Here is an 18,307-nt window from a genome sequence, read left to right as displayed (position 1 = left end):
GTTTTGCAGTATGCGGAGGAAAATTCAGGAGAGGAAGCTGCAAGGCACTTTGACATTAACCCAAAAAGAATCAGGTACTGGAAAAAACAGAAGAGTGAACTGCTGTTAGCTGACAAGGGGAGAGCACGGCTAGCTGGAGGCGGGAGGAAGAAAGTTAGCTTGGAGCTAGAGAGATGGCTTTCAGAGTGGATTTACTCAATGCGGGACAAACATAACCGAGTATCAAGAAAAATGATACAAAATAAAGCGAAGGAGATCTACCCTTCAGTGAGTGATGGAGGCAAGATGTTTGTGGCTAGCAGGGGTTGGCTACAAAAATGTCTACAGCGCAACAACCTCTCACTTCGACGTCGCACCACCATGGCACAGAAAGACCCAGATCTACCCACCGAGAAACTTGTTTCGTTTGTTGACTACGTTGGCAAGGCTGTAACCTCTAAAAGGATTTTAGAGAAGGACATCATTGCAATGGACGAGACAGCAGCTTGGTTTGATATGGTGTCTCCCATTACTATTGATACACAAGGTGCGAAGAGTGTGGCTCTGAAAACCACGGGACACGAGAAAAGTCATCTCACCGTTGTCCTCGCTGCCAAGGCCGACGGCACCAAACTCAAGCCGCACATCGTCTTCAAAGGGGCGGTTCGTGAAGTGAAGGCAATGCAGCAGCAGATCTCCAGCGCAGTGATCGCCACTTCTGAGAACGGCTGGATGAATGATACTCTCACCGCAGATTGGCTACAGTCCGTGGTAGGAAAATTCAACTTCACCCCGCGGCTCGTGGTGTGGGACTCATACCGCTGCCACATCAGTGCCGCCACCAAAGCTGAACTGAAATGTGGCTACAGTGGCGATCCCGGGAGGCTGCACTAAGTATATCCAAGCCCCCGAGGTGACGTGGAACCAGCCCTTCAAGCAGAGTCTGCATGATGCCTACGATCAGTGGATGGCTGGGGACACAGATAAGGAATACACAGCCGGAGGTGGTAACTTAAAAGCCCCCGCCCGCCGTCTGCTTGTGGACTGGGTGGTCGCTGCCTTGGACAAACTGGACAAGGATATGATCAGAAAGTCTTTCAGAGTTTGTGGACAGTCTGTGAAAACTGACAGGAGCGAAGACGACCTCATCCTCTGCTTCAGGGAGGGACAGCCCTGCACTGCCGGACGGGAGGCTCTCACCCAGCTCCGACAGCGGGGGCCAGGAGAACAGGTGCCAAGCAGCCCGGGATGAGGAAGATGAAGAGGAGCTATTTAACAATGAACTTGTTGTTCTCGATGATGAGAAGGACAGTGAGGATGGTGATTTTGAGGAGGAGGAGGATAGTGACCACCTGTAATTGCACTGTTTAATTTATCAAGGTAAGCTGCGATGATGTTAATATTTAAGGCAATATCCTATTTTTGGATTTTGGATTTTGCTTGTACCTGAATCTGATCGTTGTTAACGTTTGACTGTACTGTAAACTGACTATTAATGTTTATATCCGGAGTACCTCAGATTTGTTTTGTTTTATGTGACACTGAGCGTATTTACCCTCCAGTACGTGACTGGTCATACTTCACACAAGTTAAATTGAAATGTTTGTATGTTTCACAATAAAAGTCAAGAAATGAATGGATTATGTCCATGGGCTTTTAATTTTATTAACAGCATAATGCAGTAACAAAAATTTAACAGTAAAGTCTAGAAGAGTCGCACTATTAAATTATTTTATCCCCATTCAAGTTAGCAGAGGTTAGCCTGCTCGGCCAGCGGAAGTCTCTGGAGCATGCCGTCGTCGATTATCGTAATTATCGTTAATGCATTGCAGTAACAAAAAAACAGCTACCTAACGAACCCCAACAGAAGCAGATCAGAAAACAAGGAGGCTTCGTACGAAAATATGAGCAAATATATTTATCAAACAGAGGGAATTAGAAATAAAGGCCTGTCTCTAATGTAAGCCTGTTTCCAATAAAGGCCTGGTACCCTCTGCAGTTGAGGTAAATAAAGGCCTGGGCCAATATTAGAGGAAATACAGTATTCTGAGGTGGAACTCTATTCCCCCGTGAATTCTACTACCAGGACACCGTTGGGGTGGGTTCCGGCCCATTTCCAGCACTGGTAAGTAAAAGTGAATAGTCTGATTTGGTCGATTTGTTTCCAAATGTAGGTTACTGTGTCTTGTCTTTAGCCCTCTTTGGTCTCTACACCAAAACACTCTGAGTTGGAGCTTGAGAAGACTCAGCTCAGTTAACCTGAACAAACAGCTGGTGTTTGGCTTTGTTAGCTAGCTAACTAGCCAGCACGCTAATTTAGCAAAGCAAACAATGTTAATGTTAATATGCAACTACCAACCACCACTAATGCTACCTTCTACTCATATGTGTTTACACCAAGATGGTGATGTTTAACTGACCAGATACTATGGTTAGCTAGCTAAGGTACGTTACATCACTGGGAAGCCCTTTATAGAGGCAGAAGTAACACATTTTCACTAAAGTTTGACACTCATGAGCTGAATACCGCTTCTACTGAATAGATAGCATAGTAACACATGACATGCAGAGGCCTAGACAATAAACTTGTGAGATTTTGGGAGTGTCAGAGGTCACATGATCCTGGAGGTCAGGACACCCTGAATGGCAGGTGAGGAGATCATCGTCTGGGAGGTGATGACCCCTGGCTGGGTGGTCACTATAATTGGTTGGGCAGCCATCATAGTGGGCTGGGCGTTGATTACAGTGAGGGTCTGCCTGCGTCTCTTGATCTCCCTGGCCATCTGGCACCAGGAGCAGATGTTGCAGAAGGTGGCATATACACAGTCACCTGCCATGTCCCCCTGAGAAAAGAGACATAGAGAAGGAATAAATAACAGCACTGTAAGAGAACAAAAAAGAGTAATGGGAACCTACTTATGCTTATTCCTAGAAACCATACAAACATACATTTGATAAATAGGCCTAATCCAAAAGGAAAGAAGAAGAGGAAAGTCCCTCTACAGAAGGGACATGGTGTAATGTAAACTCACCTAAATGCATCTGGATTCTGCCAAGCTGTTTAATTTTGTGTACCTAGCTTTTTGGGCTGACATCAATCTTTGTGATGTAGAGTGCAGAGTATACATCATAGCATCAAACTGATGGAAGTTACATGAGGATATGGGATAGTTTTTTTAAGGGGACAAACTATAAATGAATGCTTTTCTGAAATGTATTTCATTTATACTGGTCGTTATTTGCCTAATTCCCACTACATCACTGCTTTACAGGTCAAAAAGCCTTCCACATTCTTCCTTTCTCTAAACTCACCTGGATGCCGTAACGGTTACGCACAGCAACCCTCATGGACATGGACACAGGCGGGATGCATGATGGGACACCCACCGTCTGGAGGGCGGTCCACAGCACGTCCAACAGGGGGAGACAGAAGCACTCTCCAAACTCTGAGGTGGTGCTGCAGGCGAAGCAAGGGAAGCACCAGTAGGCAAAGCAGCCTGATGAGGCGGAAAGAGGAACAGGCATTGAGATGGGTTAGCACTGATGGGTTAGCACTGATAAAGGGCCTTATCTCACAGGGATTCTTTTGTTTTGTCCAACACATACAGTCATTAAATTCTTCAAAGCAGACCTTCCACTAAAATACAGCAAATCTTTAGTACATTCTAAATTGACAATTGTAACACTAGAAAAGCTAAGCTACCGACAATTGACTACTGCTTTGCATTTTAGAATGAACATGTCTCAGATATCAAAATGTTCCTCCATAACCTTCTACTTTCTGTACAATCTCTCTTTCAATTGATGGCTTGTTGACCTTCTCTTAGAAAATCCATTGTCCTTTTCCTAGTGTTAAATCAATCAACAGCTGATACAAAAGCTTGTACATGGGTAAAAAAAAAAGGTATTAGCAAATAATCTGAATTAGTCATAGCCCAATGAGTTTAAAAACCAGTCCACACAGATCTCAATTTGACAGAATTTGCGTGTGCGAGTCAGCAAGGCAAACAGATACCGAGGTGCAATGAAAACAAATGAGGAGCCGCAGAGAAGGACACTTACAGACTTGTAAGTCATCAAAGCAGCCACAGATGCTGGTGCTCCACTGGTTAGAATGGACAGCGATCAGAGCCGGAGCCTGAGGAGGCTGCTGGCTGTTGATGATCACATTTGTTGCCATGGTGGTCTCTCAAATAAGGAAGGCCTGAAATGTGAAAACAACAATGATTTTTTTTTTTTTTTCTCATGGGATTCTTCTTACTTTCGTTGCACTTCTCAAAGTTGACTTCAAGCCCAAATAACTGAACAAAGCTCCCGGCACGCTCGCTTGTACAATACTTTTCCTTCCTTCAATTGTGCTGTAACATGATATGGCTCATTTTAATCTCCATTACAGTATTCACACCATTTACTCAGACGGCTACCATGTATTATCACTGGATGACAGCTGTTTACTCTTAATCAAAACACATTTTTTCCAGGAATTTCACATGAACCTGAAAGTAGGGTTAATGTAAGTCTTCTTAACCCTTATATTTTCAGGGACAACTGTTGAAACAATCATTTACCTTCCTCCACTGACCAGCTATTGTTTTCCAAATAATTTCATTTGCTATAATCTTGCATTTATTTTGATTTTAAGGTTCATTTGAGAAGCACTCACCTGATGTTGAAAACTCAGTGGACACAGGCTTGGTCAACTGCACTATGGAGCAAAGTTGGCATTTAGCACTTCAAGGAAGAACTTAGCTTTTGCAGTGATGATTTGCATGTGTGTGGTTTGCATGCGATTGAGCACGCAGAGGTTCACTGCAATGCATTTGATCAACTTCACAGTGAAAGGCTATACTAAGCATGTTATCAAGAGTTGTATTGCCCTGCACATGAAGACTTATGTATTCATATTGTAAATACAATTAGTAGACTGTATCAGAGTTAGGGGTTTATTCTCTGTAAAAACAAAACAAAAAAAAGGTCCAGCACTCAAAACATTTTGAAGAATTTTTTAATGTTAATGTACAAGTAATAAATAGGCCAAAGTAAATTGATTATCAGGATGAGAGTGAAAGAACTTATGATATGTACATTAACATATACACACCTACATATATAAACTCTTGCATTGTAATTGCAATACAGTGTAACCTGAATCAGTAGCATGAGCAGAGTGCCGGTATGGTTTCATTCGCTGGATCTCATTAATTTCAGAAATCTGTTGATGGAAAGTCACAGAGGCCAATCGTCTGCTCATCCATAGTGTCTCCCATTAAGCTACATTCCGTCAACACACATGAATGTGCTGATCCTCTATCAGCTATTTGGTAGCATTCCTCAGAGCCAGACGTGCTTGAAACAGGTCAGAAGCCAGTGATGGCTTGTGGTGGCGGCAGATTAAGAAGACAGCGTCAAGGAGGAAGAATGCAGCCTCTTCCGAGACAAAATAGCATTCCACTGAAGGAAAGGAAACAACACAAGAAGTCTGTGGTGATCTTGGTAAAGCCGATGGAGGTGATAAGGCAGAGGAGTACAGAGGTCCATGTTGTGATGATGATTATGATGATGATGATGATGATGATGACGATGACGACGATGACGATGATGATGATGATGACGATGCTACCAGTGATGATAGTCGCGGTGATCAATTTCTCAGGCCCTTGTGTTGATGGTAGTGATTGGACGCATCCTGGTTTTAATTTCTCTTGCGATCTGACACCAGCTGCAGGGCACGCAGAAGAAGGCGTAGACACAGTCTCTACAAATTGTACCCTAGTGGAGGGAGAGGATATTTTAAAGTGCAATGCATCAACTTCGGGGTTCAGATTCCACATTACAGCTGATTATTATGCTAGAATCAGGTGCTGTGCTAAGTCCAACTAAACAAATCTGATCTGAGGTAACAATCCTTGAGCACTGGAACACAGTGTACCGTAACCCTCCTTAATGACCATAGTACAATTTTCCGAATTTAGTCTAGGAATGTAAATACAGACTGAGTCTACAAACGAAAGGTTATCAAAACAGGTTTAAGACTGATCAGAGATCAGATTAATGGTGGAGGAAAAGGCTTGTCTGGGAGCTGTACACTGGTAAACACAGTATAGTGTCCTTTCTAGTATTTGAGGTAGTTGAGGTGGACTTCATTTATCTTGCCAGACTTCTAAAAAAGCCTCAAAATCAAGTGCTCCTTCTGCCTTTTTCATGTTTTTAAACTGTAATCAACTGCTACTTTGCCCAGGTCTGATAGAGACACTTTTCATACACAAATATGTCTTGCAAAGGGAATAACCAAGACTGTTCACAGACATTTTGGGAGGCAAGGGCTCAAAACTAGAAGGCACTCAGAAAGACCGCAAAGACTGCAAACCTAATGCTGAAATACTCTCCAACTTGCCATTACACCCAAAGATATCATTCCTATCACTTAGATTTAAAAGTTAAATGAATGAATGAATAAATCAAGACTGTATCTCCGGTAGTTTATGGCTTAAAAAAATAATTGTCTAATGGCAGAAATTCCAGAGCTGGATCACCACCAAAATCAAATCAATTGTTCCTTGGCCCAAGGCCCATCTGTCCACCAAATTTCATGGAAATCCATTGATAACTTTTTGAGATATACTGCTGACAGACAGACAGGCAAACTAACTAACAGTGGTGATAGCGTGGTGTAGGTAAAAAACTGAATTGCACATTAACCATGCTGTAGAGGGGTGGGGTACCCTGTGGGTGTCCTGTTTTAAGTGGAGATGATCGTGAACTATTTTTACAAAAAAAATACATGACTGACCACTTTGTAGGAGAGCAATTTGTGAGGGGCAGGGATAGGTGGCGAGGTCTCAAGCTCCCTTTGGACCCTACCTGTGCATGGTCCTGAGTGGAACACCTTGCATGAATGCACATTCATTCAGTGAAAGGTCCCATTCATGCATATAAAATGGTCAAGAAGGTGAAATGACTTCTGAACAAATCATGCCTCTCTTCTGACATGTCATATGAACAGGGGCCTTGGGTAGCTATTCATGGTAAGAGTTCAATGTGTCTGTACCTCAATGCCGTAGCGCTGGCGCACCGACACCCTGAGGGATGTGGTGATGGGAGGGATGCATCCAAAACCGTCCAGCAGAGGCAAACATAGACACTCCCCGGCCTCGTGTGCTGTCTTACAGGTGAAGCAGGGAAAACACCAAAAAGCCAAGCAACCTGAAAAGGCAAACGAGTCACATTGCTTGTTCAAGAGTTGGGGACGCACTCATATGAGAGGTTTCAAAGTTTGAGAACATCAGCTATTGAAGCCATATCCAGATGAATTCCCTTGTTGAACATGTATCACAGTGACAGAGCAAACCTCATGAAGCTGTATGCAAAACATGTTGTTGCTGTACCGGGCTGCCCCTGTCTGTTCGTCAAACATGACATCTTAGAAACTACTGGACGAAACTTTGGCACTGCGGTCCAGCATTTAAAATTACACTGATTAGACTGATGGTGGTACTCTAAATAAAGGTCAAATGTTTACACTTTGAAAGGTCATAACTGCTACACCTTTGGTCCAAAGGTGGTTTTGATGAAACTTGGAGAGATTATCCATCTTCGCACTGTGTATGGGGGCGCTATAATTAATGGTAAACATTTCTAACTTTGAAAGACCATAACTCCTGCGCCATAGGTCCAATAGAAATTAAACTTCCTTCACACATCCAGCTATCCTTACAAATTGCACTGATTGGTCTGATGGGGGCACTATAATTAAAAGTCAAAATTTCAAACTTTGAAAGGCCGTAACTGCTCCACCACCTGTTCGATTTTGATGAAATCTGATGCATCTTGTTACCGATTGGCTCAAAGAGTCCTTGTATCATTCATGAGGGACAACATGCTTATTTGTTGTACTTGGAAAAAGATGAATTCTAAAACAAGTCAGCATATCAGCTTCCTTATGTGTATAGGTACTTTGCAAGTGTTAAACACTCTTCTCATCCAGACAGTGTTCGCCTTCAGTTCAGAGGTTTGTCGTCACACAGCGTAATCTGAAGCCACTAATGGTTTTCATTATCATACAGCGCATCACCCTGGAATGGTAACACTTAACGACACCCAGATGCTTCGCTACACTCACTGCCTGTTGGCATTCCTCAACCCAGATAAGTGTGAAACTGATCAAAGGTATGTATTCAGAAATCCATGCATGTGAGTGGGATGTCCTGTGTCATATACAGTACATATCACATACAAGACTGTGGTTGTACTGGGTAGCTCTAAACTCCCCACTCCTGCAACTACTATAAAATCTATGCTTGGTCAACTGGCTTCACTTACACTGGGGCAGGTCCTCGAAACAATCACAGATGCCAGAGGTCCATTCATTGGACATGTTGGTCATGATGAAGGGCTTGGGTTGGTCGACAACCGACTGTGCAGACATGGCATCAGCTTCTTAAGAAATCAAATTCACAGTAATTGGACAGGCAACATGCTGAAAAACCTGTGCTGTATATGAGAACTTAATGAGGCACTTATGTTTGTTGGTGTTAGTGTTTCAGGTCAACATTTTATAATGTTTTAGAATGACTTTCATCTTATTCAGTGTATGCAATGTGATGCAATGTATAGTGAGGATGCACACTCTAATTACGCTGTCCCCAAGAAATTCAGACCACCCAATCACCATATTAGTAGAGTGCTTATAGTCCTTTTTGCTGGGAATTGTACTCTTTGTGAATAAAGCACAGTATTGTACACATTCCTATGTATTTTGTAACTGGTTTACCTTGGTTCATTTAACAATAGACGAACCATAGGCCTATGATACAGTAGCTTCTTTGATGAGGAAATAATATAAATTATAGTACCAACCATTCTATTTCAAACTATATTGCACCATATTTAAATTTAAGTAAACATTTTCCACATGGGTTGTCCTACAGTTGATTTTGCACACTGTCAATATTTCTATATCACTGTTATGATTGTTCAGTCTACCTCAATTAGAGGCCTTACCTTGGTTTTCGTCAAGGAAGAGGAGGTGGAATTTGGTCAAATCCAAAACCTGGATGACTGAACATTTGCAAGGCAGCGTGGTGTCTTATAGACGAGAGGAAGAGCGGTGAACGTGACACCAGAGGACGCATGTCACCGACTGGTCTGTCCAGTTTGGTGTGTATGAATTCTTGAGACAGTCAGACATCAGATCGTCTGACCTTCATACATCCCTCTAAATCTCAGACATCACCACACCGCATCTATTACCTCATATTTAAAGTATATGTTGGCCTGTTCCTGCCTATAGGTGTGTGTGATAAGAAGCGGACGTACTGTATATTTCTCAACATCCTCTATGCGTTTGTAGTAGTTGTAGTAGTGATAGTTGCTCATTACATTCGATAAGAAGTAACTCATTTTGTTTCTGTCATTTCCATCATTTCATATCCTGTTATGTCTGTCATCAAAATTAAATACACATACATACATACATACATACATACATACATACATACATGCATTGACCCTACAGGTTCAGTCTGGTGTTTTTCTACACAGTAGATTAGAAAATGTAGGACTAATTGCACCATTGATGTCCTTTTATTGAGATTCATTCAAACACAATAAATATTTCATGATAGGAACATAGAGTTGCAGACAAAAGTTCAGTGTTCATCATTACTCTGCACACATTTTTGATGACACTGTATACACTGTGCAAGATGTCGTTTTGCCTGGACATAGCCTCTAATGGAATGTTTCTGACCTGAGTGACATTATGAAAAGTTTTCATTAAAGTGACAAGATTTGCAAAAGTTTTCATCTTGCATTCAGACTTGTAAAACTCACTTCGACATGCAAAATATATAAAGGCATCTGAATACTTGTATTCAGAACAAGTTCTCTCAAGAAGTTTTGTTTCATGGTTATTTCTTTAAACTAGTCCTATTGTTATGAAAGACATAACAATAGTCATATTGTTTTGAAAGAAGTACAATTCAACGTCTGCTTCCTTATCTGCTGGTGTAGTAAGATAATTTGACTTGTAATATCTTGGAATGAGTTTCATGAGTCAGAATACATGGTGAAATACATTGGCAAGCTTGTGAATTTGTTTTGTAGAGAGTGTTAATGAAAAGAGTGATTAGATTCAGTGAGCTACTCTCTTTGATTTTGAGATGCTGCCAACTGTCTTAGGCACAGTCACTTCTACTGAGTAAATGTTGTTCCTCATCTCTCATCTCTCTCTTTCTCTCTCTCTCTCTCTCTCTTTCTCTCCCTCTCTCTCTCTCTTTCTCTCTCTATCTCATATATTTTGGCTTTTGATTTTTGATGATTTGGTCATTAAATGATGCAAATGAATCACTATCCTACAAAAACAAAAAGTACATTTTCAGCTTAGTTTAAACTTTTGCACGTCTGAATTATTGTTACTATTATTAATTGTTGTTTGTCTTAAATAACTTAATAGCCAAACCAAAAACAAAAAAACAAAAAAACAAACATTTTTAAAGCGAGATTTGGTTTGTATACTTCCAATGAAAGTGTAAAAGACTGTCATAACAGGAGTAAGTCATTTTGAGAAAAGGGCCACTGAAGAATTCTTGCTTTATAAACATAGTATGGACAAGGAGAAGCTTATCGAATCATGAAACTTTGTTTGCTCTATGGCCCTTTTTGAAGCAAACCATTTTTTATTATAAAAATAAAAGTATGCAAAGTTACATTAAAGTTATGCTAGTCCTAACATTCTGTTCAGTTTTATCATTGAGCTTTCATTCATTTTCAGCACAAACTGGACTTTTCTCTCTGTGGGACACATTCTGTCCCAGCTGAAATCACTGAGGTAGCAGGGAGTGGCTGCACACTAGAGGAAGTGTGATTAAATCAACTGCTGTCCTCTGGAGATGGATGCGTCTAGACCAAGTGCGCCCCCTGCAGGGAGGTCAGAGCAGTGTATCTGGCTGAGGAGGAGGAGGAGGAGGAGGAGGAAGAGGAGGAGGAAGAGTTGGCGTGGGATGCTGCTCTTCTCTTCAGCTCTCTGGAGATCTGCAGCCAAGACAGAGGGTAGCAGCAGCATCCATACAGACAGTCGCTCCATACACTTCCCTGTAACACACACAGAGAGGACTGAGCACAGGTGGGAGGGACGAACATAAGGTGGAAATTTGCATTCAGGTGCAAAAAAAGACACTTTACTGATATACAACACAGTAGTTCATAATGATGAACTTAAATACATTTTATAGTAAATTTGAGTGGGACTTTTACAAAAAAGAGCTACAAAGTACATTATAAGCAATAGACCAATAGACAAAAGCTAATAAGACAAACAAATAAAACACCATCCAAAAAAAAACCAATCACTATAATATTCTTATAATGTTCCTATCAGGACTTATAGATTGCGTGTGACACTCTGTAGTGAGTTTATACTGACCTTATCATCCTTTATACTATTTTTTTTTTATCTTTTATGGTACCACTCTAATATTTCTATGAGGGTTTATTATTATTATTATAATTATTATTGTTATTATTATTGTGATATTTGTAGAGTATCCTTCTAAAATGTATCATAGCATTACTATATTCTTTTTTCATAATTTTAAGACAGACAATAGGCATAAACCAGGGCTACGGAAGAACAAATCAGGCAAATACATTAAAAATAAAATAGTTAAAAGCAAATAATATAAAAGCCTGTCTAACAATGTGTTTTAAGACTTGATTTAAAAGACAGCACTGGTTTTGTCAGCCTAAGCATAAACAATGAGCGTCTTCTCTCTGTGTGAAAGTCCTCCCTCTTTGGACTGAGTCAGTGTATTGCAGCCTAGCCTTTGCTCTCAGGCTGCAGGCCTTGGCAGCGACGTCAAGATGGAAAAGTCAGTGGGAGTGATATTTGATAGATCAATAAAGTCTGAGAAATAAGAAGCCACATCCTGGTTGTATGTACAGATATTATCTCCTTTATGATACTGAGTCAGCACTGCAGCCTAAAGCCCAACGAACACTTTCTATCAGTTTTGGCTTGGTGTGATAATACCAACCTCAAAAACCTGGTTTATTGACACTGTCGGGTGAAAACCTTGTACCTTTTCATGTCTACTTCTCAGCCTTGTTTTTAGCTTGCCAACAATGTATTTCTCAGTTGATCCAGTGGGTTTTGAAAAGGTTTCATAAGCCCACAGGGTATTTTCTTAACCTACAGAGGAGCATGTCATCCTTCAACAGCAGTTAAAACATGGAAACCACCCAAACTGGAATTACAAGGTTTTCACATGACAGCAGCACTATTTTATCATACATCCAGATCAAGGACAGCAACCTAACACTTCCATGACGAGCTGACTTCAGCCATGTGTGTGTGAGTGGCTCATACATGATGTGGGTTGTTGTACATGTTGCTAAATACTGCGCATTCATGAACAAAAAAACAACACAATGCAAATGCTGCTGGCTCCCCCATAAGGGTAATGACCTGTGAATGAACATCTGACTGACTTGCACACTCAGACCCGACTGCACTGTCAGACCTGAGCTGCTCAGCACCACACTTTTCTGCTGTTGTCTTCTGAGCTGCCTCCCTTGAGAACTAAATGTGGGAGGGTGACATTAGCAACTAAAATTATCACTCCACCCCCAAACCTCATTACAGGTCTGGGGATTTGAATGCAACATGCAACTTTTACATCAGAGGTTTGCATCCTTTAGCACACCTCACCAGGAGAAATTATTAGAAGATGATGTATCATCTCAGCTACTAGTTTGCATTGATACAAACAGGGTATAAAACAAGAGAAACCTACTTCAACAAAATTAAATTAACCTAGAGGCAAAACAAGAATTAAAATAACAGGATCACAATTATGATCATGTACACAAAATTAGAACACCGAAAATTAACAAAGTGACAGAGGGGGATTATTTTAGATAATAGACGGAAAAATGAAAACAAGTATGTTCATATAGAAAGACAACACAAAATTCACAACAAAATGAACACAAGAATGAAAATGACTAAAATGATGACCGCAAAGTCTGTGGACTATAGGGAATTATTTAATTCTGTGACATTACACATGTGAACTATGAAATCATGTAACTAGCCTTTTAAAGACTGCTTTCCCTGGAGTATCACTGACATTCAAAGGAAGTATATCCCATTACGAGGCCGGCATACACTTCCTTTGAACATATTACCCTCATAATAGGCATTTTTCTATTCTCCCTTATGTGAAAGAATAATAGCTGCCTTGCTCTAGATACACACACAAACAGCCTACATGCGGGGACTTGTTTTCATAAGAACTTCTGGCATCTTGGTAGCTTGTGCTCTGCGGTATTGACAGCGATCCACAACCCACTCCACCTCCAGAGAAGCCAACATTACCAACCACCTCCTTCTGCTATATGGCAGCGCTCCAGCTGCTGCCTGCCTGCTCTCAAAACCACTCCCACCTTCCTTCTTATCTCTCCTCCTCTTCATTATCCCAGGAACGATCTGCTCATCTGAAATCAAACCATATCCTCGGCCCTGGCATGTGACATCTTTGTGTTTTTCACGTTTGAGATCTGCCCCGCACCGGTTATGTGCGCCGATCGGTGATGGAGACCTGATGCCTATCAGGATCTGAGGTCACGGAGGCAGGTGTAGTGTTGGCGCTCGGTATTGACAAGCAGCGCACTACCCAAGCAGTGGGTGGGCAGCCTGTGCAGCTTGCTGCAGCCCAAAAGCACTGATATTATCTGTTCGTTGTTGAAGTTACTAATAGACCTGCTGCATTTTTAGTGCTTCGCAAAATTTGCTCTGATGCAACTGTAGGCCTATTGCATTCTTAATACATAGCCTGAGTTGCTCTGATGTCACTACATAGACTCAGTGCATTGTTAGTACATTGATAAAGTCACTTTTATGTTATTGTATCAACCCACTGCAGTGTTGGGAAATAGCTAAATTTGTTTGGATGTTACTCTCAATTTCACTATATAGACTTACTGCATTGTTAGTGTATTGCTAAAGTTGCTCTAATGTTGCTAGGCAGCTCTATCCTTTGGTTTCCCTTGACGTTGCAGCTCCTATTACAAGCCATTTCCCTTGTTTGTTGTTTGTTGTTATTGTATTTCGCCATTCAAGTGCCTCCATCTATTCAGCACTAATCATCATTTCTCAAAGCTCCAGCAGGTCTGTGTAATTTAGCTGGAGACACAAAGTGGCATGAGTGAAAGCAATCAGTTGCAGTATTCAAACCAGTGTTGCTCACTACCACAGAACAAGGAGTGAGGGCCACTCCACATAGTGGTTATTTACAGTTAAATATGAATTTTACATGATCAATGTGGATGTGAAATGTTTGTTTACATTAGTAAAACAAGACCTTTAACTTCAATCATGACGCGTTGTGAACAGAGTGTTTGTAAAAAAATTTGTATCCCTTTAAAATGTGTTTCACCTGGTGGTCTGTCTTCTCCTCAATTTTACCCCAGGGAAGAAAATCGCAAAATTATGTTTTCCTATTGCTCGATTTTTCATTGGTTAAAAATAATTCATGGCATTACAAAGAATGAAAGTAGCCTACTGAAAGTAGTTCAGACTCAAAATGAACACAGATCAGACTTGTTTCTACTAAATGTTATCAGGCTATAAATTAATCTACTTGTCATTTGTTAAGTGCATTTCCCCCCCACACACAATACACACTGATGACAAAAGGAGGACACACCACCAGGGAAACATTTTTTAGGGGATACAAATTTTAGCAGTTTAGAAAGTTGCTAAAAGCCTATTTTCCATGTTCCAAGTCCAGCTCTTTAAGAAACTGTGTAATCAAATGGATAATATTTTTGGTCCAATATATTCTGAACCGGGACTTTAATATCACTTAGTATCTGTATTACCTGTATGCCGTATCTTTCCCTGACAGAAGCCCGCATGGCAAGAGAGGCCGGCGGTACACAGCCGATGCAGTCCAGCAGAGGCAGGCAGGGACAGGCTCCTACTGCACTGGTCACCTTACAGGTGAACACTGGGAGACAGCACAGGGCCAAGCAGCCTGCACACACACACACACACACACACACACACACACACACACACACACACACACACACACTAGGTCAACTCAGGAAGACAAGAGGATTATTAGTCTAAATCCTTGGTCAAATGGAGCAGGTGAACTCAGTTTTCCTCTATGTTTGACTCTGTATTTGACCTCTTCATGTGCAATGTCATCATACTGCTGCAAGTAAACTTTCCACAAATTAAGAATAAGAGCCTTGTTCTCAGATTTGATGACCGTGCATTTTTAAAACTCTGGCTGTCATGTTGCTGAGGATTATGAAACTTTCTCGGCAAATAAAGGATCGTCTAGGCTAAACTTTTAATTCGAGTAAGAAAAGAAAAGAAAAACCAGCTGCAAACTTTTCTTGCAACAGCACTGAGAGTCATATACAGTATTTTGTGTTATATCATATGAAATATAAGCAGTTGTACTTTACATGTTCTATCTATAGATAGAGCCCCACTGTCTGTGGTTGGACACTTACAGTCTCCCATGTCTTGCCAGCAGTCACACAGGCCTGTGCTCCACTGCCCTGCCTCCTGAACCCTGCTCTCTGGCTGGACCTGCACCACCCGCAGCTGTCGGGACATGGCTGAGCTGCCCATCCATGACCACAGAGGAGTAGGGGCACAATTAAAATATAATTACATAAAAAATACTTTTCCACATTGTCTCACGCATAATATTAAAAAGTCTTATCTCAGCATTGAGTGTCAATTTCCTTGACGAACAAAAGTAAACGAGTGAAGAGTGCGTCATTTACTGCAAGGGAACAGATGGTTACCATGCAGCCATTGTTGAAGAGTTTATCTCTCCACCCATTTGCATTCAATATATGAAATCATGCATATAGATATTAATGGATTTGACCTACCAGACCAAGGAATGTGGATAAATAATTATTTAAGACGCACTAGCAGCACACTGGAATGATAGACTACCTTGACTCAAATGCGTCTCCAAACGCCTTGAACTGGACATAAAGTTTCTTCTCTCAGAGAAAAATGGTCACCCCTAACCCTCTATTCTCTATTATACTGTGAATATCTCTCTATCCAGTTGTATATTTTCATATGCACAGGGACCAAATTTCTCCTCTGGGCTCTGTCAGTAGATCTCAGCACAGTAATCCATGTGACAGAGCCATATTTCTGGAATCCAAGGCCCAGAGAAAGACCTCTGCTGGATATTTCACCCTCGCATTTACACACCAGGTATTAAAATTCTATCTGTATACAGGTATGCTATCCAGATAACAATGAATCCGATCACACGCTTTGTCTTCAAACTTGGTATTTTTATGTGTTCTCGTTGTCTGCAGATGTCATTTTTTTTGTGCGCACTATGCAAAGGAGCAAGCAGGTGGGGAGGTAGCATTGTCAGCAAAAACAAACATGGAGGGAGTAGGGTTACTATTTTTGCTTTCGAGAGTTCCTCTATATTATGTATTTGTTCATTTGTTGAAATCGATTCTGATGGGTTTTAAAGCTGCAATGAAGAAAATAAAAAATCACTAGCCATACAGCATTCCAGCATTTCGTGGCTTTTTGAAGCGAGGAATAAAGTAAAATATTTTTAAAAAAAATTCAGTAATGTCATTTCTACTTTTACATTTTAAGAACAGAACGATTGGCAAATGGGATCCAAAAATCCCATTAATTTTAATGGGCGAAAATGGGCGATCCGGATAGAATGTGAAAGCCCCGAAATGACAACAACACTTGAGAGGACAGTTGACTTTTCATTTAAGGTGAAAAGGGTCGTCTTTTACGACTCTTTTGTAGGAGGCAAGAGAAACGACAACAGGTTGTTTTTGCAGCATTAACGTTCTCAAACTTTGCAGCTGCTGCATGTGAACGCTACTACAGTGACTCCTTCAGTGTGACTAAGGGAAAGGAGCGACTTCAGTCCTTCAGTGGAGCTGAGTGGACGGCAAACTTCAGAGTGAGTCGTGACGTTTCACAAATGCGAACACACTCACTGCATGGATCGGATTTACACCTGGCTGAGATCACATTCCGCTCGCAATACGTGCCGTGTGCGTTTACACTTTGCATCAACGTGTTTTTCCTTATCCAGATACGATATCAAGATACAGATCGCATTTTAATACTTGTGAACTTTTACCTGTATTTGAACATACAGTAAGTCTCTGGCTTGCAGCTGTTGTTGCTCTGTGCTTGCCGTGCTTCGGAGATCACTGATTTTGTGGATGTGACATGAACCCAGAGGGCCCACACATGTACCAGTAATGCACGCTGGCTGTCTGTTTTTTGCTTGATTTACTATTTGCCCGGCTTCTTTCTTACTGATTGAGCAGTCACACTCTGGTAGCGCACCTCAACAGCATGGCCCTGCATTGGGAAAGATACATACAAGTACATCCAAGCATCCAAGGGAGACTCTGGAATGCAGCCCCCTGCACGATGCACCCTCTACACAGTAGCCCCAGTTAGAACGTGCTTACTGTTTGTAGCTGCAGACAGGCAATGACTTATGCTTCTTGACTTCCACAGGAAACTACTGAAAAGATAAGAGCAGCAATCTAGTGAGGTGCTTGCTGAGGACAAGCTCCCGTGACCGTCACTCAGTAAAGGGTTACGCACTGTTTGTTCCTCTGTCGCCTAACTTCCTTAGCTCTGCTCCTCAAACACACGCCAACCTCTGCACTGATGTGGGAATCAAAAGGTTGAAAGACGTATTTACATTGCCTACCTAGGCGGGGTCAAGTCCCAATACACTTGGAATATGTAACTGGGTTGATAGAGAGTCTTGTTTTGATAGAGAGCACAATAGACGACTTACCTGTCGAAGACTTTGGTTCAGTTACCAAAGACCTTGTAGAAAATCCTTGGAAATCCAGGAATTGGGCACAGAAGAATGACAAGCCTTACTTTCTATGGTGTTTACCTTCTTCTTTAGTGTTTGCCTTTTTCTCTCTTTCAGTCTCCTCACCTGGACTATCACATTTGTGTGCTCTTTACTTGACTGTGGTGTTTTGGTGTAAACATGAAACTATCAGATACGAGGGGTAAACAAGGAACCTGTTCCCATGACAGTTTCCTCCCGCTGACCTACAGGATTTTGTCATCTTATTCAATCTAGTACTCAGTGGGAGATTTGTTCATGTGTAAAAGGATGCTAGACATTATGAGTTTTAGTCTGCTAGTCTTGTGTCATAATATTTCCTCATCTACAGAGGTAAGTGCTGTTTGTCTGCGTCAGCTATTGCCCCTATGGAACAAAAGACCATTTCAGTTTGATAGTCATCGATTCACACTGCT

At 41.3% G+C, this 18,307-nt stretch overlaps 3 protein-coding genes across 7 annotated transcripts; all 3 read right to left on the bottom strand.

Annotated features, from left to right (window-relative positions):
• Positions 1-1,615: 1,615 nt before the first annotated feature.
• LOC139660919 (placenta-specific gene 8 protein-like) lies at positions 1,616-4,674 on the bottom strand. Its single transcript, XM_071539197.1, has 4 exons — positions 4,643-4,674; positions 4,042-4,183; positions 3,292-3,476; positions 1,616-2,822 (listed from the first exon to the last, which is right to left on the bottom strand). Exons 2-4 carry the CDS (start codon positions 4,157-4,159, stop codon positions 2,592-2,594), a joined length of 534 nt encoding a protein of 177 aa, XP_071395298.1. The 5' UTR covers positions 4,160-4,183; positions 4,643-4,674; the 3' UTR covers positions 1,616-2,591.
• A 240-nt stretch (positions 4,675-4,914) lies between these two features.
• On the bottom strand, positions 4,915-9,109 carry LOC139660910 (cornifelin homolog A-like). 2 transcript variants are annotated; one of them, XM_071539183.1, is made up of 4 exons: positions 8,980-9,109; positions 8,299-8,415; positions 7,028-7,182; positions 4,915-5,748 (listed from the first exon to the last, which is right to left on the bottom strand). In XM_071539183.1, the coding sequence occupies exons 2-4, from the start codon at positions 8,402-8,404 to the stop codon at positions 5,629-5,631; spliced, it is 381 nt and encodes a 126-aa protein (XP_071395284.1). In that variant the 5' UTR covers positions 8,405-8,415; positions 8,980-9,109; the 3' UTR covers positions 4,915-5,628. The 2 variants fall into 2 exon arrangements, with proteins under 2 accessions (XP_071395284.1, XP_071395285.1); XM_071539184.1 differs by having other exon boundaries at positions 8,299-8,412; positions 8,980-9,091.
• A 324-nt stretch (positions 9,110-9,433) lies between these two features.
• LOC139660921 (cornifelin homolog B-like) lies at positions 9,434-18,002 on the bottom strand. Of its 4 annotated transcripts, XM_071539201.1 has the most exons (5): positions 17,491-17,747; positions 17,270-17,377; positions 15,508-15,620; positions 14,860-15,014; positions 9,434-11,091 (listed from the first exon to the last, which is right to left on the bottom strand). In XM_071539201.1, the coding sequence occupies exons 3-5, from the start codon at positions 15,611-15,613 to the stop codon at positions 10,879-10,881; spliced, it is 474 nt and encodes a 157-aa protein (XP_071395302.1). In that variant the 5' UTR covers positions 15,614-15,620; positions 17,270-17,377; positions 17,491-17,747; the 3' UTR covers positions 9,434-10,878. The 4 variants fall into 4 exon arrangements, with proteins under 4 accessions (XP_071395302.1, XP_071395300.1, XP_071395303.1 ...); XM_071539199.1 differs by lacking the exons at positions 17,270-17,377; positions 17,491-17,747 and adding an exon at positions 17,829-18,002; XM_071539202.1 differs by lacking the exon at positions 17,270-17,377.
• Positions 18,003-18,307: the final 305 nt, after the last annotated feature.

This window comes from Centroberyx affinis, unplaced genomic scaffold (assembly GCF_046629955.1).
Source record: "Centroberyx affinis isolate AG114_WGS23_722 - 3 ecotype Tasmania unplaced genomic scaffold, CSIRO-AGI_Caff_v1 ptg003420l_1, whole genome shotgun sequence".
In the NCBI taxonomy this organism is placed as follows: Eukaryota; Metazoa; Chordata; class Actinopteri; order Beryciformes; family Berycidae; genus Centroberyx; species Centroberyx affinis.
The sequence above is the reverse complement of the archived record's forward strand: the minus strand, read 5'-3'. Positions and strand labels throughout refer to the sequence as shown.

What these genes read in the sequence shown, in the direction of transcription:
- LOC139660919 (XM_071539197.1), bottom strand. Translation starts at nt 4,159, where the DNA reads ATGGCAACAAATGTGATCATCAACAGCCAGCAGCCTCCTCAGGCTCCG. An exon ending in CTTTGATGACTTACAAGTCT is followed by an intron (nt 3,477 to 4,041) that starts GTAAGTGTCCTT and finishes CCGCCTCATCAG; the next exon opens with GCTGCTTTGCCTACTGGTGC. An exon ending in GTAACCGTTACGGCATCCAG is followed by an intron (nt 2,823 to 3,291) that starts GTGAGTTTAGAG and finishes CTCTTTTCTCAG; the next exon opens with GGGGACATGGCAGGTGACTG.
- LOC139660910 (XM_071539183.1), bottom strand. Translation starts at nt 8,404, where the DNA reads ATGTCTGCACAGTCGGTTGTCGACCAACCCAAGCCCTTCATCATGACC. An exon ending in TTTCGAGGACCTGCCCCAGT is followed by an intron (nt 7,183 to 8,298) that starts GTAAGTGAAGCC and finishes TTGCCTTTTCAG; the next exon opens with GTTGCTTGGCTTTTTGGTGT. An exon ending in GCCAGCGCTACGGCATTGAG is followed by an intron (nt 5,749 to 7,027) that starts GTACAGACACAT and finishes TCCCTCCACTAG; the next exon opens with GGTACAATTTGTAGAGACTG.
- LOC139660921 (XM_071539199.1), bottom strand. Translation starts at nt 15,613, where the DNA reads ATGTCCCGACAGCTGCGGGTGGTGCAGGTCCAGCCAGAGAGCAGGGTT. An exon ending in CTGGCAAGACATGGGAGACT is followed by an intron (nt 15,015 to 15,507) that starts GTAAGTGTCCAA and finishes GTGTGTGTGCAG; the next exon opens with GCTGCTTGGCCCTGTGCTGT. An exon ending in GGGAAAGATACGGCATACAG is followed by an intron (nt 11,092 to 14,859) that starts GTAATACAGATA and finishes ACCTGTGCTCAG; the next exon opens with TCCTCTCTGTGTGTGTTACA.